The sequence below is a fragment of the Lemur catta genome, chromosome 12 (genome assembly GCF_020740605.2).
Source record: "Lemur catta isolate mLemCat1 chromosome 12, mLemCat1.pri, whole genome shotgun sequence".
In the NCBI taxonomy this organism is placed as follows: Eukaryota; Metazoa; Chordata; class Mammalia; order Primates; family Lemuridae; genus Lemur; species Lemur catta.
The window spans coordinates 47,313,020-47,338,268 of record NC_059139.1 but is presented as its reverse complement, the minus strand read 5'-3'; the positions used below and the strand labels follow the sequence as shown (position 1 = coordinate 47,338,268).

At 38.8% G+C, this 25,249-nt stretch overlaps 2 protein-coding genes across 3 annotated transcripts in view; one reads left to right on the top strand and one right to left on the bottom strand.

Annotated features, from left to right (window-relative positions):
• The window catches only part of GFM2 (GTP dependent ribosome recycling factor mitochondrial 2), a 39,215-nt gene extending 38,398 nt beyond the window's left edge, over window positions 1-817 (top strand). For both annotated transcript variants that reach the window (XM_045566397.1, XM_045566396.1), the window contains one exon: window positions 359-817. In XM_045566397.1, the coding sequence (XP_045422353.1) occupies window positions 359-487 (129 nt within the window). In that variant the 3' untranslated portion in view covers window positions 488-817. The remainder of the gene's footprint in view (window positions 1-358) is intronic.
• Window positions 724-25,063, bottom strand: HEXB (hexosaminidase subunit beta). Its single transcript, XM_045566399.1, has 14 exons — window positions 24,810-25,063; window positions 21,502-21,647; window positions 17,263-17,328; window positions 14,508-14,554; window positions 14,150-14,260; window positions 9,605-9,706; window positions 7,221-7,350; window positions 5,640-5,820; window positions 5,035-5,121; window positions 3,832-3,904; window positions 2,997-3,171; window positions 1,484-1,574; window positions 1,215-1,319; window positions 724-912 (listed from the first exon to the last, which is right to left on the bottom strand). The coding sequence occupies exons 1-14, from the start codon at window positions 25,046-25,048 to the stop codon at window positions 852-854; spliced, it is 1,614 nt and encodes a 537-aa protein (XP_045422355.1). The 5' UTR covers window positions 25,049-25,063; the 3' UTR covers window positions 724-851.
• Between the last annotated feature and the right edge of the window lie 186 nt (window positions 25,064-25,249).

The following is a 25,249-nucleotide window of genomic DNA, read 5'->3' as shown; positions in this document are numbered from 1 at the left end:
CTGTTTTCTATTCTAAGCATTTGTCCTTCTTTTGCCATTGTGAGATCTGAGGCAAGTGTCATTCTCCCCCAACACTGTCTTCTGCTCTAGAACAGGCAGGCACCTGGGTACCAACAGATTGGTAAGAAGGGCAGCGTCATCTCACCAAATGCCAGGACCACAGACTACATCTGCAGCGTAGCTACACTACTGTTTTCTGTCACCTACAATATTTTTATAAGCAATTTCCGCTAAAAAAAAATGGCTAAGTCACATGAGTGATATCACCTTTCCCTGATAGTAGGCAAAAGCTATCAGTAGGAAGAGAAACTTGAGGCTTAAACTTGTTGGGATAAATGACTTAACTTATTTTGATTAGGGCTATTCCACGGTGCTTCGAACGCTAACATCAGGCTCAGCTACTTTTGCCTTAGAACTATCTACTTATCAAGCAATGAATCCCCAAGACCAAAGTACATTGCTTAACCGGAGAAGTGGCTTGACCTAGATGTTTTAGGTCCTTGGAGAGAACTACTTCTGTTTTCCGTAAGAATCATTTTTAAGTGACAGTGGCACTGGAGCCGTTCACTTGTAGTGAGAAATGTGCTTTGATGTTTAAAGTAACTGTACCTGAATCATGTTGTTCATCTGTGAAGTTACTAAGACTCAGCCCTTTGGAATATATTGATTATAAGCTCTCACAAGAAAGATGCCAGAGTACTAGATGTAATATAAAATAAGAGGTTCAATCAATAAAAATTTTATTCAAAAAAAGTCTAACAAGTCTCAATTTACATGATTTCAAAATCGAGTTGATTATAACACATTTGCTGTGGCCTTCCCCCCACTCCTATAGTTGTTTCAGCTCATTTTTACATGTTGTCCTCATCGTTGCAATATCCAACAAAAAGAGGTTGTGCAGCTATTCCACGCCTATAGACAGATCACATGAATAAAGATGTTTCAGATCGACAGAACTCATCTGCCTCCTTAAAGAACTTACCTTAAATTAGAATCACAGCATTATTACTGAAAAAAAGAGTTCTAAGTTGTTATACCACAATTCTATGTATCTTTAGAGGTATTAATATCTTACCTGTAAAAAATAATTCCCAGTTTCTCCTAATTACTACTTAGGTAAGAGGCATTTCTATTTATAGCCAAAAAAAAAAAAAAGAAAACTAGCTAGCACTAAGAAGGTTAAATTATCCTGGCTTGAGAAATAAGCATCTTACCTGAGCATTCTGCAGCGGTGCATTGTTAGTCTCCTGTAGGCATCATCTGTATCTCTGACATTTTGGGAACTCCAGAGTCTCTCACCAACAGCACTTGCCCGAGGCCTAAAATTTAAACATCCCCCAAAACAGTTAAAATTCATGTTTTCTTACATAAGTGCCTGAATCATATGCCTGGGGAAATTCCTAGTGTTTTCCTACTTGGAAGGAGAAGGAAAGCTAAGGCACCTTAATTCTTAACACCAATGTTATCACTTAAAATTTCATACCATAATCTTGGAGTGAGGTTAGTTGAATCCACATATTCTCCCCATAGACAAGCTTCTCCACCAAGGACAAGTTTTTTCTGTTCTTGAGTACCTGCATTAAAATTATTGAAATGATACAAGTTAAGCAGTTCAAGGCTTGTACATAGGAGGAGGAATTAGTATTGCCTCTATCTTTATCCCAGGGCAACATTTCTCTCCTGTAGTCAGCAGGACCTTGGGAGATGTTCATGGTTGTGGCACAAAAAAGGTGGCAAACTTTATGCTCACCCCTGCCCCATGGTTCCCAGCGTGTGTTAGCACCATAGACGTGATAGCCTACTGTTAGAGATACTATTTTATTTTGGTTTTATGCAAACTTACTTGGATACTAGAAACCATTTTTTCCTGGGTGGGCCAGGGAATACAAGGTAGAATGCTAGTTTTTTTTTGTTTTTTTTTTTTTAATGGGCTATAACCACCATGCCTGCCTTTAGTTTCTATCAAAAAGAATCCTGAGGACCTTTTTTTTTTTTTTACCAGTAATTATGGGTTTTTGATCATCCGAAAACGTGTTCTAGAGAAAGTTGTATCAATTCTCAATAGACCTACAGTTTTGAAATTTTGAACAGCAAAATCCTTTTTCAAAGGAAATTTTGTACTAAATCTTGATATACAAAACTGAACAAAGTAGAACTGTTCTTTTTCTCCTTTTCCTTTTTTTTTTTTTTTGTAGAGACAGGGTCTTACCATGTTGTCCAGGCTGGTCTCGAACTCCTGGCCTCAAGCGATCCTCCCACCTCAGCCTTCCAAAGTGCTAGGAACACAGGTGTGAGCTGCCACACCTGGCCTAGAACTGTTCTTAATGAAGGGGGTCTGAAAGCCTGAAGCTCCATAACTCAGACACATTCAGACACATTCCCTCTTGTCACCCTCTCCCCACCAAGGATGCCTACTCATAGCTGTGTGACTACACAGCCTGAAATCCACCTAACTGCTCTGGGAGACATGTGATTTAAGTTTTAGACTATAGCTTTGCTTACGTGTCTTACACTGGAGAGAATTCAGAAGAGGAAATACAAAGTTAAGCAGTTAAACAGCTTTCAAACGTAGAGAGTGACAAGACTCATCAGTGAAAATGGAGATAAAAATCTAAAGGGATCTACTTTTGAAGTTCTTATGTTCAGGCAAGTATGTTATATGGTTTCTTTCACAGAGTTTAAAATGATACTGAGTTTTTTTCTTTAACACATTGACTGCCATGTGCATTGTATGATTGTGTTGCATATAACTCATGCACAGAAAACCATAAAGGATAACAAATTAGAAAGGATCGTTTTGTTTTAATAAAACACGGTGGCCCCAGGGAAAAAAAATTTTTTTTCTAGTGTGGCAGTCAATGTGTTAAATACACAAACATCAAAGTCAAGTGTAAAAGGGAGGGTAGTTAGTAGGTAATATCTAGGTGAGGATTTCTTGGATAAGGGATTAGGGAAGAAAACTAACAAACCAAGGTAATGATGGTTGCTTCACTTACCTGCAAAATTAAGAGGTTCCACTTTATAGTATTGTTTCCAGTCTTGTCCATAACTAATCAAATCTAAGTACCAAGGAGCAGAAATGATTACAGGGAGGCCGGACGCTGTGATTTTACTTAGTTCATCAAGATACCCTTCGTTTTTCCACACTTCAACTATTGTGCCTGGCTGTAGCTACAAAAGTTACAAATTGCAATACATATTATTAGGTCTGGCAAATACAGTAGATAAAATTGAAAGTTTAAGGCGTTATGGCTAAGAACATAATTTTCAAAGATCCATGAAAAAACATATATATTTTCTTTTTTCCTCTTTCCTGTAGATTTAGTACCATACTTTATTCATTGTAGGGATTTAAAATTAGAAGTTTCATCCACTTTAAGGTTGGATATTTAACTTTTGCCTATGTATGACACCATGTAGGTGCAATAAACTAAGGCTGAGATTTGCATTTTAGTATCATTTCTACCACACTAAGTTTTACTTACTTTGGAACTACGAGGATGTCACTAATAACCTCTGGAAAGGTAATACTAGTATAGATGAACTCACAAATTCTCAACTGCCCCAAGGAAAATTAAGAATTCTGACTATGTCAGAGAGAAAATACCATTAAAAATATATATATATACACATTGATAATTTTACTTACTACAAAGCTATTTTAATAGCATATAAAGACTCATTTGTTCTTACTGTCTGGAAAAAAATTTGAAGTACTTCTATTTGTGATTCATAATGAGATAGTGGGGGAAGAGGGTATAAGGGAGAGATGAGAAGGAGGAAGCATTGTCTTATATTATCAGAATCAGACGCAGTCTTCACAATTCTTACCTTCACTCTATCATCAAAAACCTCTTGCCAGACAATGGATCCCTTCTTTATGGTTGCAATAATATCCAAAAGCCTAGCATTGCAAAAAATCACAAAGTTCAAATTGAAAGCTCTAAAACATGTACACATTCTACCAAGGATTACTTGCAATGTTGAGAGGTCACTTTCAGTATAACAAAGCTTTATAGTAGAATCAGCTATACTTGGGCATTGACCCAAGGAGTTCCTTCTTTCTAGCACATGGTACAGAACCTAACATAGTATAGAGGTGTAATAGTCATTTGCTGGAACCAGTGTGCTTAAGTATGCCCCTAAGATATGAAGAAGTGACCCCAAATTGAGTTGATAGGCAAACTCATAGGAATTTGTATCAACAACAATCTGATAATTTTGTGGCTTGCTTAGAATAATGGAAACCATAATCTAGCCTGTCATCACCTAAATAACATTCAACAGTTGCTGATAATCAGTCCACAAATATTTACAGGTATTTAAAAAATACCAGGTACTCTGCAGATATTGTTTAGTAAAACAGAAGGATGGGCAACTGTATGTGGCCCATGAAGCCTAAAATATTTTACTGTCTGGCCCTTTATGAAAAAAGTTTGCTGATCCCTATTATAGAGCAGCACTGTCCAGTATAACTTTCTGCAATGATGGAAATGCTGTGTATATGTACTTCCCAATATGGTAGCCACTGGCCTCATCTGGCTTTTGAACACTTGACGTGGCTAATGCAACTGAGGAACTGAATTTTTACGTTTAGTTTTAATTAACTTAAATATAGCCACATGTGGCTATGGCTACCATATTGGACAGCACAGAAACAGCAAAAGATAAGTTCCTGGAATTAACAAAAGGGAATGAATTCCAGGGGCTGGGCGGTGGTGAAGACTTCCCAGGGTAGCTAGGGCTTGGAGCTGAGTTTCAGAACAGGTGACTGCATTCTTATATTTCAACAGTCATTGCAAAATACTTAGAGTCACCACGTTATTGATTTAAAGAAAGCAGTGAACATCGCTTCCTTCTTTGGTGATTTTTCACATCTATACTTTGACAAGGGGTGGAGAGAAAATGAAAAACTAAAGCATAGTACCAAATAATAGCTTAAACATTGAAAAAATACAGCACAGTGCTAAAAATAGCTTAAACTTTTACAAAAAGCATTGATGAAATACAGAAGTAGACTTTCTAATAACTTACTTTTGAATATAGAAAGATTCTAGTTTTCTGAAATCACCGCCAAAACCTTTGTTCTTCATGAAATTTTGTATGTTTGGATTTGATTCCCTTAAACAAAAACAGTGATTAAAATTTCATTAAAAGTTTGATATGCCCAATTATTTAAAGCAGCACATTCCTAACATCAGTTGTGCAGACTTAAAACTACTAAAGTTTATAGGTAATAAAAGCCTAAAAACATAATTAAGAGTTTAATTTTCCATCAAATAATTTTTTTCCAGAAGCTGATTTCCTATAAAAATGGCTTTCTTTATCCACCCATCTCTCTCCTCCACCTAAAGCTATTTGCAAAGAGGATTTTTATTTGAAAAATCTTTCCCCCCTTTAATCATTGCCCTCTTTCATTAAAAACGTTCAGTTCACAGTAGTCTTTTTTTGAATCTCCATTTTCTTCTCTATTTTGATTCTCCTTCCAAAGCTTTTACTTTGTCATACCATTCAAATGTACATTCTACAAAAGTCAACCATCTCAGGAGCCGTATTTCCCAGTTTAAACTCTTATAAGCAGAGACATCTACTTCAAATGCAGCTTTTTAAAAAATGGGGGTTTTAAAGAATCATCTTACCAGCATTGAAAATCCACTTCATCTCCTCCCAAATGAATGAATTGATCTGGAAACACCTTACTAATTTCTTTGAAAAATGTAGTAAGGAAGCTATAAGTTGTATTCAGAATAGGGTTTATAGGTCCAAAAGTATCCAACTGTGTTTTTCCAGAGTAACATGGAGTCAGGAGGTTTTCCTGACCTAGAGAAGAAAACATGATTCTTTTTTTAAAGAAGTGTATTTATCACAAAGACCTGGCTTTGCATATGATTATATTACTTTATTTTGCTGAAGCTATAAGAGGTTTTATACACAAAAGATAAGCATGTTTACTAGGAGTTACTATGGCAATTTCTTCCAAATAAGATGAGGGAGAATTGTTTCCTGAGTTCTATCTGTTTCCTTTTCTATCCAGCCTCTCTCTGAGATTTTACCCACTTCAAATATTAATGACTCCCAGATTGGGAGCTTGCCCCAATGGTTTTACTTGAGCTTCAATGCATATTTCAAATTCCCTGCTAAATGCAACTGGAAATCCTAAGCTGCACTTCAAATATGATCTATCAAAAACCAGCACCTCCACTCCTTAAACTCCATCCTGTAGCTTCTGATTTTCGTATTCTATTATAGTAAGGATAAAGTCTATACCTCTCTTCTCTCCTGCAGTCAATAAGTTGCTGAGTTCTATGGGTATTTCCAGAATGTCAGTTATGTCTATTATTTTCCATTCCTGCTATTCCCTTCCTGGTCTAGGACTTCAGTCTCTTTCCCCTTCCAATCTGTCACTTTCACAAAGGTTCTCCCGAAGTATGGCTTCCATCATGTCACTCCTCTGCTCAGAAATTTTCACTGGCTTCCAGTGTGTCCTAATGAAGCCAACATTCCTCATCCAAGGAAGGCCCTCTACAATGTACTTTTCCAGATTACTTCCCTCCGTTCCCCATGTCTACCCTAATAATATTTATTGAGCAATTATAAATGCTAGGTACATTTACGCTCATTATTTAATCTTCAAAAAAATTATATGATAGCTACTATTAATAGCCCCATCTTAGAAATAGGGAAACTGAAGATGAAATGTTATATAACTTGCCCAAGATCACCCAATTTATAAACGGTAGAAGCAGGATTCAAACCCAAGCAGTTTGGCTCCGGAGCCTAAGTTCTTCATCACAACCCCATAACGCTTCCTGCTCTTTGCTACACTCTGTCCCACTCTCTACCTGTCAGGGGTCTCTTATCCCTTTTGCACGCCTTTCCTCATGCTATTCCCTCCACCAGAGACACGAATATATCCTTTGCTCCCTCAAAAGCATTTTAAGTGTTACCTCATCCATAAAACTGTTTCTTGAATTCACTTATCTTCTAATTGTTGTAATCATTTGTTATGTTTTCCTTTATCCCTTCTTTATAATTTAGGTAGTACCTAGACAGTGACTTGCTCACAGTAGATACGTAATAGTTATTGAATATTTGTCAATAGTACTACTGTTGTACAAATCACAATTAAGAACAAAATGAAAAAACACCAAGTCATAAAATAAGAGATGCAGGGCCTCAAATGTTTACTTTTTGCAACTTATAAAATACAAACTCCTTACCTTTTCCCCAAGACTGGGTATGTCCAGGGGTATCAAATTCCGGCAGGACTCGAATCCCTCGTAATCTGGCATATTCAATCACCATATGGACATCATTTGATGTGTAAACATGAGACGGAGAATAGCTTCCCTGTAAAAGCCACATTTATTCAAGTTAAAATGTACAAAAGTGGATTTGGTCCTGGAAATTGTTAACAATCCTGTTTTCACTTTGCTATCTGATAGCAGATTTTTCCACTATCACAATGTATTAAATAGTTCCATGTGATGTTGGATGACTCATTTAAAAATAATATAGTACCATAACACTTCAGGAGTAGGAAATCTAGAGAAAACAGAAAGCCAATTTCTACTAAGTCACACATACCCCAAGGATGATAGCCATTTAGGGACTTTTTGTCAAATCATTTGTTGACTGTATCGTATCAGTACATTGTCAGTATACTTTGGGTTAATCTCTGATCAACTGATAGAAATATCTATCCCTACCAGTGCTTCCTGTTTCAAGAATGTCTTCTATCATGTTTTCTTTTTTTCTCCCCAGAATCTCACTCTGTCACCCCTGCTAGAGCACAGTGGTGTCATTACAGCTTACAGCTACCTCAAACTCCTAGGCTCAAGGGATTCTCCTGCCTCAGCCTCCCAAGTAGCTGGGACTACAGGTGTGTGCCACTACACCTGGCTAAGTTTTTCTATTTTTTGTAAAGACGGGGGTCTCACTCTTGCTCAGCTGGTCTTGAACTCCTGGGCTCAAGTGATCCTTCTGCCTCGGCTTCCCAGACTGCTAGGATTATAGGCATGAGCCACCGTGCCCGGCCCAATCATGCTGTTTCAACTTCATGTAACCAAACAACAAAATACGTTTCCAACATGAAACCTCTGAAAATATTGCTCTTGTCAATTTTAGAATCAAACTTCACACATCATTATAATACAAAAAGCATAGCTATTGTCTTTTAATCACTGTAATTACTATCAGCTTTAAAAGTTCCCTCATAGACTCTGATAAGTGACCTGATTTTTTTTTTAAAGGTTACCTCAGTCCCTTTTCCAGGTCACTTGAAAACTTAGAACTCATTATTGGTTGCAACTAAACATAAAGGTCCATTAAAGGTGTTAATTAGCACATTTCTCAACATATGGGATATAAGTACTCAACTTTTGAAAAGTAGTCTTGCCCCCTGAACCTCTAAATCAAATTTGTATCAAGACTAGACCTAACTACCAGTTTATAGTACACACAGGGGACCCCATGGGGATGCAATCAGCAAAAGCCGGACTATAGAACACGTGGCTCAGTTTCTTCAACAAATAATAAGGGCAAAGATGGGGGAGGGGCCCTATAGACCAAAAGAGGACATTAACTGACCACAACATACGGATCTTATTTGCATCCCACTGCATATAAAATGATTTTTTAAAAAAGAGGAAAAGACACTTGAGGAAATGTGACTATTGACTGGCTTCTAGATTACCGTTAAATGTTTTAGCTGCAATAACATATTATGATTTTTTTTTTTAAACAGGCCTTTTTACAGTGAGATGTTATCTGGGCCTTGATTCAAAATAACAGGGCAGGGGGATGTCTGCAGGAGTACAAGTGATGCAAGATTGGCTATGTATTGATTTTTGAAGCTGGATAATAAGAACATGGGAACTCATTAAACTATTCTATTTCTGTATATGTTTGAAATTTGCTGTCATAAAAAGTAAAACAAAAGCAAACACACACAAGTGCTACTAGCATTTCAGCCTATACTATATCTTAACAGAGAAAGTTTTAGAATCATGGACAGAGGACAGACTTTAGAGTCCTGGCTCTGCCGATTCCTAACTGCAACTTTAGACAAGGCATCCAACTTCTCTGGATGTCAGGTGGTCTGTTTGGATTACAGGGAGATTAAACTAGGTGAGGGTCCCTCCCAGCTCCACTGCTCTATAACACAGTCAATCTGAACACTTCCAACTGAGACCACCATTATTTTCTAAGAAAGAACTCTCACCTCGAAAATTCCCTACTTCATGTAGTTTTTCAGTCATTTATAGATTCTGTTGAGAACAAATATACTGTTGGACTACTTGATAAATATAGTATCTTAACTACACGTACTTTGTGAATTATTCGGGTCTTCTACATTAAGTTTTAAAAATTTTATTTATACTGCCCCTAGAGATTGTTTACATTTATAATAACATTTACAACAACAAAAACATAAGTTTTATGGATCTGAAATGCTAAGCCATAGCCTAAAAAAGAAAAAATTAAAAACCACAAACATCTAACTTTGATTCTATCCATAAGAAAAAACATTTAACCTACAAACTTCTAATGAAGCTATCCCAAAGGTTTTTGCAGACAGACTACAGCAACATGATTTACTCACTTTATTGCTTAACTCAGGAAAAGTGATGCTCTGATAAGGGAAAGACTGGTCGTCAACTATGTGCCAGTGGAGAACATTAAACTTATTAAAAGCCATGGCATCCTGCAAGCAAACATTAAAAAATTATACACTACGCATATAACATACAACCTGTATTACATATCCCCATTTGGGATTGCTTCCAGTAAGTCCGCTTCCTTTTAAACTTTCTTTTTCAGTAAAGAAAGAATGTGGAAGAAATATAAATTTTTCATTGTATTACTTTACATGACATGTCACCATTCAGAAAGCCTATATAGACTTTGTATTCTAGACAGTGGGTTCTCACTTTGCACTCTGGGAAGAGAGCAAGCTTATAAACTCCCAGTATTTAGGGGTCTGCCAAGAATGGAAAACAGTTCTTGGCTGCTACCGCATTTGGGAATACAGCAAAAGAAAAATGGGGCATTCATTTAAGTGTCAGGGTTTATAATTCCCACAGTTCTGAAATGTGGGTCCCAACCCTTACAAATGAAAAAAAATTCATTACAAAGTAAATACTATTCCCAGATACATTTTTGGGCAAATTGACATATTGATTTTATGTATACTCTGGAGGAATAAATATAATATTTATATAAACAGACTATTAGAAAAAAAATAGTAAGAGGGAAGATTCATCCTACCGAATAATCTAAACAGTTTACATACAAGGGGATCACGCAAATACATATGCATATTGAAGGTAATTGGAGAGTTTTCACTGTTAGAGAAAGGATACAAATAGGGGTGTCAACTGGAATTGAGCTTATTAGTACAATCTCATGGTTTTTAAGATAGATCAGTGATTGGCAAGCTATTTACATAAAGGGCCAGACAGTAAATATTTTGGCTTGGTGAGCCATACAGTTTCTGTTGCAACTACTCCCCTCTGTAGTTGTAGAGTGAAGACAGTCTGTGAACACACTTATGTGGCTATATTCCAGTACAACTTATCTGCAAAGTTGGGTGGTAAATTGGATCTGGCCCTTTGGCTATAGACTGCCAACACCTGACATGGACAGACAGAGAAATAGGGAAAGACACATATGTTCATATAAGTGTATACATACATACACACACATATCTTCTAGCTCTGTCTGCTCAGAGGGCCCAGACTTTGGTTTCAAAATATTGTTCACAACTACAACGGTTCTTTGAAGAAATATTTTTTTGGTTTTTTTTTTTTTTTTTTGAGACAGAGTCTCACTCTGTTGCCTGGGCTAGAGTGCCGTGGCGTCAGCCCAGCTCACAGCAACCTCAAACTCCTGGGCTCAAGCGATCCTTCTGCCTCAGCCTCCCAAGTAGCTGGGACTACAGGCATGCGCCACCATGTCCAGCTAATTTTTTTTTTCTATATATATTTTTAGCTGTCCAAATAATTTCTTTCCATTTTTAAGTAGAGACGGGGTTTCACTCTTGCTCAGGCTGGTCTCAAACGTCTGACCTCAAGCCATCCTCCTGCCTCGGCCTCCCAGAGTGCTAGGATTACAGGTGTGAGCCACCGCGTCCGGCCCCTTGAAGAAAAATTTGAATTCAGCCTGGGACGGGGAAAGATAAGCCTGGAACATCATGTGCTAGAAAGAAAGCATTCAAAGATTGAAGGGGACATGCCAAAAGGATGTAAGAGCCAACTTCAAGGACTCCCACTGGCCAAACCTGGGACAATTTGACTATTAAAATAGGGAATGTAACATTATAATCCATTGAAGAAAATAGTAATCCATGAGTCCATACTGACAAAAATAATAAATAAATGAAAGAGAAGGGAATGCTCTACCTTAAAATGCCAACTAATAAATGATGGCAGGAATGATGAAATCAGAAAAATCACCTTAGTAATAACTGATTTAGGCAAAAATCATCTGTGGATGCTAAAACTAGTGGGTGAACACTAGATGAAGAATGGGAATTTTACATAGTATCAAAATTTCTCCCCACAAGATACTTAGCTATTAATACTGATTAATAAGTACAAAATACTTTTTAACTAACATTGCAGTAGAGAAACCTGGCAGACGGCATCTGAGCCATGTTATAAGGGAACATTACCGGAAATGAGACACCGTGCCACCTGACGTGCATGGGGAATAACAGAGCATCACTTCTGCTTTATTCCTGCCAAAAAGGCAGGACTGAATCTAATCACGTGGAAAGCAGACAAGCTAGGGTATGCTCCACAAAGTAACCGACATTTACTCTTCAAAAATGTATGTTCTTGAAAGACAAGGAAAGATAAACGGTCCCAGACTGAAAGTGGCCAAAGAGACATAACAAGTAGACGTGCCTGATCGTGGATTGGATGCTCACGTTGCTGGCACAAGTGAAATATGAATGGGGTCTGTGAATCAGATGGCAGTACTGTGTCAACTTCCTGATTTTGATGGTTGTACTGAAGTTATTAAGATGTAACCTTTTTAAAGAAATTCAGTACCCCTGAAATATTAAGGGGTAATGAGACATATGTGCCCATATGGTTTAGAAAAAATATTTTTAAATTGGGCAAATAAGGCAAATGTGACACATTTTTAATAGATTTAATAAATATTTAATATGTAAATAAATATGATAAAATTTTACAATTGGGGTATCTGGGTAAAGAGCACAGGGGCATTCTTTATATCTTTCTTACAACTTTTCTGTGAGTTTAAAATTACTTCAAAATAAAAATAAAAACAACTTCTAAAGCTGTAGAAACTAAAACCATCTGTACTGGCCCAAGAAGATAAACTGGTAAAGACTGAGAGTTCACAAACTGACTCATGTATTTATGGGAATTTAGTATTTAATATTCATTATAACTGAAAGCAATGGGGGAATTATAGATTGCTCAAAAATGATGTTGGGATTACTGGCTGACCATTTAGAAAATAAGGTCTCTGCCATCTCTGATACACTAAATTTTAACTGAGTCAAGAATTTAATAGGAAAAGAAAATATGAGAGGTTATTTTTATATTTATACCCTTGTTGTGGAGAAGGCCTTCCTTAGTGTATCTCCCAAGACCAAAACGATAAAGGATAAGATTGCAAGATACTACTTATTTAAAAAATTTCTTTTATAGGTGAAAGACACTGTAAACATAATTTAAGAAGCAAATTTAGAAAAATTTCACAACATATGATGGATAAGTATGGAAGCATAAGCAAAAATAAAAGTATCAGTGACACAATCTGTAGACAAATATTAAAATAAAGCATTAACATTCTAGAAGATAAAATGCACATAGAAAATACATTTGCAGTTTGTAATATAAAAAATATAAATAGCTAATAAGAGGCTTATATTCACTAAAAACCAAGGAAGTACAAATTAAAACAAGGAGATATATTTTATCACCAGATTAGCAAATTATATGGCAAAAGTGTGCCACACTGTTGGCCAAGTATAATGGCTATGACCTGTCTAGAAAGGCAGTCTGACAGTATGTACCAAAAGATAAATTTTTTTTGGTGTACATCTTTAAGCCCAGGAATTCAGTTGTAAGAATTTATCCTCAAGAAATAACCTTGACAAATGTGCAGATAGATAACCTTGACAAATGTGCTTACTGTGCCATACTATTTATAAGTTAACCAAGATAGCCATCACTATGAGTCTGGTTAAATATATCATGGTACGTAAAATGGAATATTCGACTGTTTAAAAGGTAGCAAAAGTACAGTCTCATTTAGCTTAAGAAGTCACATTGTATGTATTAATACATTCAAGTCTACAGTGAGAAAAATAAGACAAAAATTTATGTCAATCTTTGATAAATGAAATTATGGGATGAATGCCTATTTTATGTATATCTCTATTGTTTGAATGTTTTACACTAAGCATTTCTTTCATAAAAGTGACAAGAATATCTTTTGGATTAAAAAATGCAAGGTATTAATGTAAATGTAAAAATAATTTTTAATAGCATGACATATTCATAAATGATCAAGTGAGGGTGCATAAAAACATGGGAGGAAAACCTCCCCAGCACCCCTACAAATTGGCAGGTGATGGTGGGGATAAACCAATAAAAAGTCCACAGGAGAAAATTGTTATTATCAACCTTCTTCCTACCTCTGACCACCTCTGAGGTTCCATATTCTTTTGGAACATTTCCCTAGGTATAAGGCAGCTTCCCAGAACCCTTTCTAATGCCACTTAAAAAAAAAAAGGAGGTCACAAAATTTAAAGGACACTAACTAGAAGTATGGTGGCCAGGTATTCCTAATCAAAAGTCTAGGCACATGATTTGACAAATGGAAATATACACACAGGGCCAATGGGCAGAATTAAAACTGTCTTTCTCATAAATACATGTTATATGTGGCCCTCCCAATGAAAACAGGAATGTGATTCCCTAAAGGGAGCCTCCACTTCACAGCTGAGGAAGGGAAGGAAGAATGTCTACTGCTTATACTTAATACAAGAAAAACATATCCCCCTGTCCCAACCTACACAACAGTTTAAGTGACCAACATAAAGTAACAACATAAAGGGAACACATCTTTAGAATAGACAATGGATTAGAATAAAGTAATTACTTACCAGAGTTTTAAGAATAATCTTAAGTGGCAGATAGTGTCTGGATGTATCAATTAGAATTCCTCTATGAGGAAACCTTGGAGAATCAATAACGTTGGATTCATTGATGGTGAACTATAAGACAAAATTTTGATTTTGTTTTAGAATTTTCCCTTAAGTTCAATAAAGACTACATCTATCTATACAAGTATTGGATAAAAGATTAATTTAGAACAAAGTAAGTATGAAATTTACATTTCTCAGCTAAGATAAATATTTGGGAAAAGAAACCTTCAGGAAGCAATAGCTAAACAGGTTACATTTTTCTAGTAATAATAATTGTCTATCCGACAATTTTTAATAACATAATAATCATACTTACAGTACCATAAGAATCTTGATAAATTAACTGGCTAAAGGTCTCTAAACCTATGGAAAGTAAAATTTATTTCATTAATTTATAAAACAACAAATTGAGACAATTAAAGTTGTATTATCCAAACATAGACTCATAACCAGGTAAGGCAAATAAAATTAAATATAGTGTTATATCTACACCCTCTAGCATATTTTCTAAAATCAAGGCTGTATTTAAAAAAAAAAAATTCTCATTACCTTCTCCATTCATCTAATAAGAGTTCTTTACTTCATTTTACCCATACCTAGGGTTTGTTTGAATATTAAACACAAAGAACAGTGATACAATAAAATACCAGTTCCTTAATGATTTATAGCATTATGAGAAAGAATTTATAATCAAATATTAGTCACTTTAGAAGATAACCTAAATTTAACACAAGGAAAAAAGCTCAAAAAATCACCATAAAACTATCAATAAAGGCCCAATTTACAACTTACGGTGTTTTAAGGTACAAAATGTTATAGCTGCAAAGACCACCTCTTGAACATTTTTACTCAAGTGGATTGTTCCCTTAATATACTAGATGACAGACTAATACCTCTAACTGGTTTTGACTTTATCAAGATTCATCAATTCTAGCTGATAGCTATATAGCCAGGGACATTTTTAACCCGAGAATAGTTCAAAGTCATTTTTGCTATGCCTTCCTCTCTCCCCATTCCACCCCCAAATACAGGTTCATCCAAGGAGGAATAACTTTGAAATTTTCTATTAAGTGGCAATACACCCAATTATCAGTTTAGAGTACATTGCTTTGAAAGAGGAATAACTTTGAAATTTTCTATTAAGTGGCAATACACCCAATTATCAGTTTAGAGTACATTGCTTTGAAAGACTGACGGTAAACAGAAAATAAGGACTTCTTGGCCTAGAATCTAGTCACTGAATACTCGAAAATTCTTTATTGGTATGGATGAGGACAGACATCAATAAGGATCTATTCTCCCTATCAGACCTCAGACAAAACAGGCAGACCAGATTAATAAAAGCTTAAAACCACATAACATTATATATAAATGATCCAAATGATAATGATCACAGTTACATTTGTAGTAATTATCTGTAGATTTGATCCTAAGACATTATATCTTTATAATTCATATAATATTGAAATTTTTTTCAACTCTTATATTGATACATAATAGATATACACATTTTGGGGGTACATGTGATAATTTAATACATTCATATAATACATTATGTGAATTGTAAATACCATATAATGTGTAAAGATCAAATCTATAGATATTTTCATATTCTATTTTGAAATAAGATAATCACACCATTCTTTTTTTTTTTTTGGAGACAGAGTCTCACTCTGTTGCCCTGGCTAGAGTGCCGTGGCATCAGCCTAGCTCACAGCAACCTCAAACTCCTGGGCTTGAGCAATCCTCCTGCCTCAGCCTCCCAAGTAGCTGGGACTACAGGCATGTACCACCATGCCCGGCTAATTTTTTTTTCCTCTCTCTATATATATGTTTTTAGCTGTCCGTATAATTTCTTTTCTATTTTTAGTAGAGATGGGGTCTCGCTCTTGCTCAGGCTGGTCTCGAACTCCTGAGCTCAAACAATCTGCCCGCCTCGGCCTCCCAGAGTGCTAGGATTACAGGCGTGAGCCACCGTGCCTGGCCCATACCATTCTTATGGCTATAAAAACATATAGCATAATAATGATTTCAGGTAACAGTCTAAGTCAAATCCTAAGCCTTCTTTATTTTTAATTACTATAACTTTGGTTGGTTGGTTCATATTAAAAAATTCCCTTTTTAAAAACTCTAGTACAGGCCGGGCGCGGTGGCTCACACCTGTAATCCTAGCACTCTGGGAGGCCGAGGCGGGTGGATTGCTCAAGGTCAGGAGTTCGAGACCAGCCTGAGCAAGAGCGAGACCCCATCTCTACTAAAAATAGAAAGAAAATTATATGGCCAACTAAAATATATATATAGAAAAAATAAGTCGGGCATGGTGGCACATGCCTGTAGTCCCAGCTACTTGGGAGGCTGAGGCAGTAGGATCGTTTAAGCCCAGGAGTTTGAGGTTGCTGTGAGCTAGGCTGATGCCATGGCACTCACTCTAGCCCGGGCAACAAAGCAAGACTCTGTCTCAAAAAAAAAAAAAACAAAAAACTCTAGTACAATATCTTCTTCTAAGAGGTAAAAGAAACTTTTGAACAGCAAATGTCCTGATGCCAAACTTTGAAGTTCAGACCCTGAAATTCACAGGAAAAGCTTTTAAGATTTTTCTCTGTCCACTGCCTCTAACCAGCTCTAGAGCATACTTAGCTTTTAATACTGTTCCTATAAACTTGATTATGTTTCTAAGTCCACAGGAATTTAAAATTGGGGAAGAGAGATGCTCGCTACTGAAGGCAGCAAGAAGTGATAGCTAAAACGAAATCTCCTAATGAGAACAGGTTGGGGCCATTTATACCTCTATAAACATTACAGTCCCAAGAGCATCAGTGAATTACAGGACCACAGGAATGTAATAACCCTCAAACATTTTTTATAAGGTCAAATGATGTTTCTCCCATGCTTGAAGGAGGACATGCCTAATGGAAATCATCTTGGAACTACTCAACAAAACTTTCTGTAACGGGTCCAAGGCAGCAAAGTTTTCACAAAGCACCGACTTTTAGTTTAGGCTTGATTTCACAAAGCACCAACTAAAAATATTCCTTCACTAGAAAACAACAACAAAACTGCATAGAACTTACCTCGTAATGCTCCCCAAACTTTGTTGGCCTTGAGGAAAGCCACTGGTTCTTTCACAAGTAAAGTATCTGTATTGAGGATTAAAAAAAACACTTTTGTTAATCTCTCAATGACACACATTTCCTAAATGTGTATCATTGATATTTCTGTACCATTCTTTTCTCTTGAGCACCACACCTGTTTCTCCAGCTGCCTCCTGTACATCTTCACATACTTGTCCTGTAGATTCTTCAAACTCCATATGCCCCAAATGGAACTCATCCCTCCTTCCTTCCTCTTCCACACAATTCAACCTGCTGGTCTCCTGTGACCCCCACGTCAGTGAGTCAGTCACGTACCATCTAGTCAGCTGAGTAGCTCATGTCAGGAATCTGACTGTTACCATGATTGCTCATTTCCCCCAACCCAACTTCCCCTCAACAGAATAGTTAAGCCAAGTTAAGCCAAGATTTTAGGTCAAAGATGAAAACATTCCCCAGTGCCCATTATTCCTTGGTGATTTGAGTGTCACTCAAATCTCCCCTTCAGGCCAGAGAGTTATCTCTATTCTTTTCCTTCAGTTTTTTTCTACTTGCCCTGCACCCATCTTCCCTCAATATCATCCAAATCTGCCTTAAGACTTACTCCCTAACTCTTTTCGCCTTAATTCAGCTTTGTCCCACTCAACAAAGTTAGCTTTGTCTCACTCAATGACAAGTTCACCCCATCTAGAATGGGGCTCCCTCCTGTTGGCCACTTGTCATGAGGCACTTGTCTTTGCAGTTTTGAAATCACACTCTGCCTAAGACTGGCTCAACAGTCAGTTTAGTCTTTTAGAGAGGTCTGGGGTGCAAACAACCCCAGACAGAGTAAAGCACCAGAGGGTACAGAGATTGAAAGCAAAAGGGTGTGGCAGTGGGACTTTGCCACGGCAAAGACACTCGAGGGCCGGGGGTTAATGACTTAGTACTGTATCTTCTGGGCTGCCTCATCACCCTCCGCCACCTCTACCCAGACACTCACAGGAGGGTTGGTGGCAGGTAGGCAAAAGAGCTCTATCAATGGTGTGACTGTCTTGGGTAATAGTCTTCTGACAAGATAGCATTTTCTACCAGAAGCTACAGTGACGAGGTAGCTAAATGCCAGGCTAAGAACTACAGTGCTGTTGTGAATACATCCAGTCATGGTTCCTCTCCATCTGTATCAAATTCTTCATCAGCTACCTAAGAAGCTCACTGTTCCATTGGGCACTGTTTAAAAGCATTTTTTTTTTTTGCCACAGTATACTAATAGTTTTGAGATCTCCCAGAAATAGTTAGCACAAAGAGTCACCTAAAACATTTAAAACATTCACATGTTGCATGTACTTGATGCCAATTATTTTCCAATAGCTGAGGACTGGCTGATATAAAAAGGATTCTAATTCAATGGAAAATATATATAGCAATTAGAAGGAGATTTGGTTTTCCAAATGTATGGACACATAGCTATATATTTTCTTTTTTTTTTTTTTTGAGACAGAGTCTCGCTCTGTTGCCCAGGCTAGAGTGCCATGGCATCAAGCTCACAGCAACCTCACACTCCTGGGCTTAAGCAATCCTTCTGCCTCAGCCTCCCGAGTAGCTGGGACTACAGGCATGTGCCACCATGCCTGGCTAATTTTTTTCTATATATATTTTTAGCTGTCCAGATCATTTCTTTCTATTTTTAGTAGAGACAAGGTCTCACTCTTGCTCAGGCTGGTCTTGAACTCCTGACCTCGAGTGATCCTCCTGCCTCGGCCTCCTAGAGTGCTAGGATTACAGGTGTGAGCCATCGCGCCTGGGCTATAATTTCAATTTTTATTTCAAACAAAATCGTTAGGGTTAATAATGATCACTCCCTGATGTGGGACAGAAATGGCATCTTTGACTAGTCAGTTACCGCTTCTATACCTTTTTGTACCCTATATACAGTTTTGGTGGGTAGATGTACAAATAACATATCAATACATTCTCCTTTAAAAATAAAATATTATAGATAAGGCTAAAACCCCCTTTGAGATGCCACCCAACTCCCTCTACCCTCCTCAGGAGAAATACTTCTTAGGCTTTTGCTAGGCTTCACATATACACACAAGGAGAACTACTGCTTTATGGGCACGTTCCAGCGTGTGTGGATTTATAAACTGGGTCTTCCTCTACACATTATCATGTAGCTTTCTTTGTTCAACTCAGCAGTTTACCCTGGCAAGCTCTCCATGTCTGTTCTTTGTATTACTGCTTCTCTATTCCTAACTGCTGTACGGCACTCGAGTGTGGACTGACATGATATATTTAGCCATTCCTCTACTGGTGGACACTGAGTTTTGTTTACAACTCTTCACTATCACAGGCAAACTGCATCAAACATCCTTGACGTATGTAACCATTTCTCTAGAGTAGAAACTAGCCCACTACGGTTCTCAGGGTACGCATATTTTTAATAGTGCTTTAGCACTTGTCACTTCTTGCAACATTTTCTCTTACTCCAAATATTTGACACCTTTTTGATACATTTTCCATTCATATGTGTTACTTTTATCATCATCAACCAGTCTGAAAACTTAGAACCCCGTTTATCCTTAAGCCAGAAAATTTCACAATTACCTTATCTCAAGAAACTTCCCTTTCACAGTGAAGATGGTTTGCAGAACTGACTGGAAGATAAGCTATGACTCCAAACTCAGTACGTTCCATTTTCTGGAATTTACAACATGCCATCGGTATAGCTGAAGCTAACAGACAGCAAAGCTTCCCTGGGAACTTAATGACCATTTCTATCTCAACTCAGATTGTAAAACCTACTTCATATAGTGTCTGAATGCTGAGTATCAACTGAAATCACATGGCTGATGTTGGTAAATTATCCTTATCTTTTCTAAGAACAGCTATCGAATTGAGACATGAAGCTATTTTTCAAAGGGATGTATTAAGAAATCTCATCTATACCAGGAGGATAAAGACATGTACTTAACTGCCTGTGAGACAGACTGCGACAATGGAGTTGCTCTTTTCTCTAAATACCTGGCATTTTTATCTTTATACCCAATTTCCCCATCTACTCTCTTGTATTAATCTTATATTACACATGTCCTCATATTGCCCCTCTTTGATTCCTTGGTACAATTACACGTTACTTCCAGCCACTGCACCCTATAGAAAAGGCATGCCTGATTTTTTTTTTTTTTGACAGAGTTCACTGTCACCCAGGCTGAACTGCAGTGGCCCAATCCACAGCTCACTGCAGCCTCCAACTCCTGGGCTCAAGGGATCTTGCTGCCTCAGCCTGCTGAGTACCTGGGACTACAGGAGAGTGCCACTACACCTGGCTAATTTTTTCTTATGTTTTGTAGAGATGGGATCTCACTACGTTGCCCAGGTTTGTCTTGAACTCCCAGCATAGAATGATCCTCCTGCCTTGGCCTTACAAAATGCTGGAATTACAGGTGTGAGCCACCATTCCTGGCTATGCCTGATAGTTTATTCCTTCCAAAACAATTTGGGGAAATCCCTAAAGAATAATGCTTTAGGCAACAACAAAGAAAATCATTTCACTAAATGTTGATTATATTGTCAATCAAGTGAAACAACTGTACCCCCTCCCCGGTTCTGCATTATCTTTGTGTAAAATTAGATTATAAATAAAGGTCATGCATGTAAGCACAGATGACTTCAAAGATAAAAGAAATTGCCTAGATGTCCAAAAGTAAGGGATTAGCCAAGTAAGCTTATCCATACAGTGGTAAAACATTAATCAGCCATTAAAAATGATGTCATAGAAGGATATTTAGTGAAATTCATGAATGTTCATAATGCATTATTATGCAAAAAAGCAGGATCTAAAAAATAGCAAAATTACAAAAAGAATACGCATGTACAGAATTACTTCTCATTTTCATGCCAGTGTTTACCATGGGTTTATATTTATATCCATGTAAAATATATAAATGTTTTACTCTGCCAAAAAAATATATATACCTGAAATAATAGTGGTTAATTCTGTGTGCTAGGATTATGAGTGATTAATTTTTTCCTCTTCTGCACTTATTGTACTTACAAATTTTCTACAATGACTATATATTACTTTTGTAATCAGACCTTAAAGGTTATTTTTAAAATAATAATTATAAAGTCATTGGCCAAGAACTCATAAGAGTTCATAGCATGGAGCCTGTTTCTGGCAGTTAAGTCTGTTAACAAGCAGCTTTGAATAGGATAAGCTCATATTTCATAGGCACTTACAGGATTCATCTGAAGACACATTGGGGAAAGCATCACACTCTGACTCAAGGACAATTGTGACAAGAAGTTGCTGTAACTCTGCTCCACCTTGAAATCTTCCAGGCCCATTAGGCCGCTTGTAGACACCAAAAATATATTCATAATATCTGTATGAGAAATAAATTTAAACAAAATTTAAAAGCATTTTTAGCCAAATTTTAAATACATATCTACTAGAGGACACTGTAGTTGACTCCTCAAATCCATGCCACCCTTTATTAGTCCCACCAGACATCTTCCCCCACAAGCTGCACGTTAGAAGCAATTGGGGAGCTCTTTGAAAACCCTGCTGTCCAGACCTTCAGAATCTATGAGAATGGGATGCAGGCATGGGAATTTTAAAAGGTCCCCCCCCCACACACTCCCAGGGAAGACCCTATTAAGAACAAGTAATCCAACTCATCTATCACTTTTGGGTGGGAAACCCAGTTCTGACCAGCGATTAGGTGGTATGTGAGTGCGGTGAGAAGTTCCTGTCCTAAGCAAACCACAAGAAAACTTTCTCTGTATGTGACAGCTGGCTGCACTAAAGATGACAGAGCAGAGATGGAAGGAATACGGATCCATGATGATGCTATTGAGCCACTCTGTCTACTAACCCTAAATTCATTCCCACTTTTGGACATCCTAATGTGTGAGATAATAAGTTTTCTTATTGCTTAAGCCACATTGAGTCAGGGTTCCTGTTATTTTCCAACAAAAGTATCCTAGCTGCTACATACTCCCCCTAAAACTGTCACCAGCCCACAGAATTCTCACCAGAGCCTTTAAAACTTACCTTCTGTTGGTACCCAAATATCAAAGAGAATATTAAAGAAAAATTTAAAGGTGCTCAAGGATAAAAAGATCAAGTAGGCTTTGGAGCAATTGTTTAAATGACATTTTATAGATTTGGATAAGCCAGAAGGTTGTCTGTGCTACTTATGTGTAAGAACATCTTGTGCTTTTCCAGAGAAGGAGAGGTAGGAAAATTCAGTCGAGTCAGGAAGTGTATGGAAGTTAACCAGTAAGAGAATGGAATGGGTGAGGGTGTTGAGGGCCCTTCTCACAGAAAAACCTTGACAGATTAAAAAGGAAATTAAGGACTGAAGTGTATACTTAAAAATAGCTAAGATGGTAAGTTTTATGCTATGTGTATTTTACCACAATTAAAAATAAAAATTTTAAATGTGAAATTAAAGCAGCAGCTTCAAGATCTGAGTTAGGTGCTGGCTCATCCCATGTAAGGAAAACCTTGTCCCTGAATAGTAAAATTCTAACAGAAAATTCACAGGGCTGAGGCAGTGATGTCAAAGGTATCCGGGTTAATTTAGCCTTCCAGGAACTGAAGGAGTGAAGCTATTCATTTGTTAATTAGTGGCTAGAATATGATGTACCCTGTTCTAGAAGCTGAGGAAGCAGCCATGCACCTACTAGCCAAACTCTATGCCTGCAAAAAGCATACTACTTCAAAGCAGCGTTTGTGATAGAACCTGGGCTCTACAGAGACAAGAGCCCCATGATTCTGAACACCTGGGGCCTAAACTGTGTTCTTGACCACCCAGAGCTTTCTAAACACCCCAGTATTTCCAAATCTTTCCAACCCCACTGTGCTTTTACTTTGACCTCTTGAGTTCCTAGAATGCCTCACCTGCATGCTTTCAAGTCTTAGCCATAAGGACTAATGTTTTATGATGTGCTTCCTAACAATAGCAGGTATTATTAATTCATGAATTTGTTGTGCAAGCTCTTCAGGTAATACCTGTACCTGCCTCGAAATGCCAAGCGATGTTTTCAAACCACCTCGCAGCTGATTCAAGTCCTAGTTATCTACCATTATTAACTGATGCTTTTTATTGCCAATGCTTTTGTGCCATACTCATATCACTTCAGCAGATCACCAAGTCCTTGTTTTACTAGAAACATGGCATGGAAGGAAAACTCAACTTTATAAGCTGAGCTCCAAGGCAAACATAGTAAGGGTGTTTGTTTTTAAAAGATTTCCAATGCTAGTCATCATATTCTTGTAGATACCCTTCAAGTACTTCCCACACAATCCTTCTGAATACCCCAATGCAACCAACCACTTTGGTTTTACATCTTCACCCCACTAGGGCCAGAGCATTCAGGCCAGTTAGCAGATTCAATACCAAAGGCTCATTAGAGTACGCACCTAAAACAGAGGGTAGCAATATCCACGCAGTACAAAACAGAAGGAAAGCATGACTCTTCCAAAGGCAGAGAATGAACCATCTCTGCTATCAACACTAGGGGCCTTCAGCTTGAGCACCAGGCCCACCTGGGGTCAGAACGGGTTATCTAAGCTGGTTTTGGATTTTTCCACCAGCTGTTCAGTGTCCTGCAGGTACAATTAAGCTATAATTGTGTTCACTTGGCACAGAGACACCCTGGGGGTTGGAGGCGGCAGACAGCACCAAATTACCATCCTCTGGAGCACTACACACCTTCAGGACAGACAGACCTACACAGGTCTCATACCAGAGGGGCCAGCGTGCCTGGTTCAAACATTCCCCCAAAGGCAACGTTCCTTGTCTAGGGTGTGGTTAGTAAAGCCAGCTGTGTGTGCGCTACATCTCATTATCCATCAAAGGTTTTTAGGGCTCTGGAAGAGGAAGCAGGGAGAGGAAGCAGGGGCCTGGTGTTGGGGGAACACACACAAAAAGCAGATACTGCCTAAGCACTGGCCATAGGAAGTAGATTACAACTTCTAACAGGTTTTGGGAGGGAGGGAGAATTTTAGGGGGTGCTCCAACGTAAGGACTTCTGCCATCTGAGTTGTTACCAGGAGATTTGGGGAGGACAAGTGGTGAGGTAGGCGCATAAATGACAGTCAGCTTTGGGGGACAGCGCCTGGTCCCTCAAGACGAGCTTGCCTAAGCTCTTCCAGATCTTCCAAGATCGCGTAGAACTCCCTTCAAATAAAAGGCTGTCACTTCCCTCCCCAACTCTGGAGTGGGGAAACCGGTGTCCCCTCCATCCATCTCATTTGCCCTTCTGAGGGGAACAGAGCGACTGCTTCTGAGCACCCCGCTCCCTGCCCAGACCAGGGTTCCCGAGCACCCACAGTGCCCCTTAGGGGACAGAAGGGAAAGGGAAGGAGCTGAGGTTTCAGACCGGCCCTGCCATCTTCTAGATCTGTGACTTCGCTCAGGTCCCTGGCCCGCTCGGGTGGGTTTCCTCGCCTGTGGCATAGGGTGGTGTGAGGGTCTGCGCCCCAGGGTGGTCCGCCTCTGCCCGCCCCGGGTCCCCTGCCCGCCGGGAGCGCTCACCGCCGAAACGCTTCCTCCAGCAGCGAGCAGGAGGGACCTGCCGTGGAATTGGGGCCGTGCTGGATATAGAAGTTCTCCGGGGCGAGGCGCATCCGACTGCCGGTCACCTTCGCCGTGAGCGGCTGGGGCCACAGCGCCGGGCCCGGCGTGGCGGAGGCGCGCGGGGCCTGCGCCGCCAGAGCGAGCAGCAGCGCCAGCAGCGCCAGCAGCGGCGGCAGCCCCGGCCCGCGTCGCCCCATGGCTGCTCTCCGCCCGCTCGGCCCAGCGGGAGCCTGGCTACTTGACTTGCAGCCCGGGCCGGGGCGGGGAGGAGGAAGCGCGGGCCCGCCGAGTCACCGAGTCAGATGACAGCGCGCCCCGCCCCGGGCTCCGCCTCCGGGCCCCGGGCGCGCCCGCAGCCACCCCTGCCCTGCCCGCCGGGGCTGACCGAGGACTCCCCG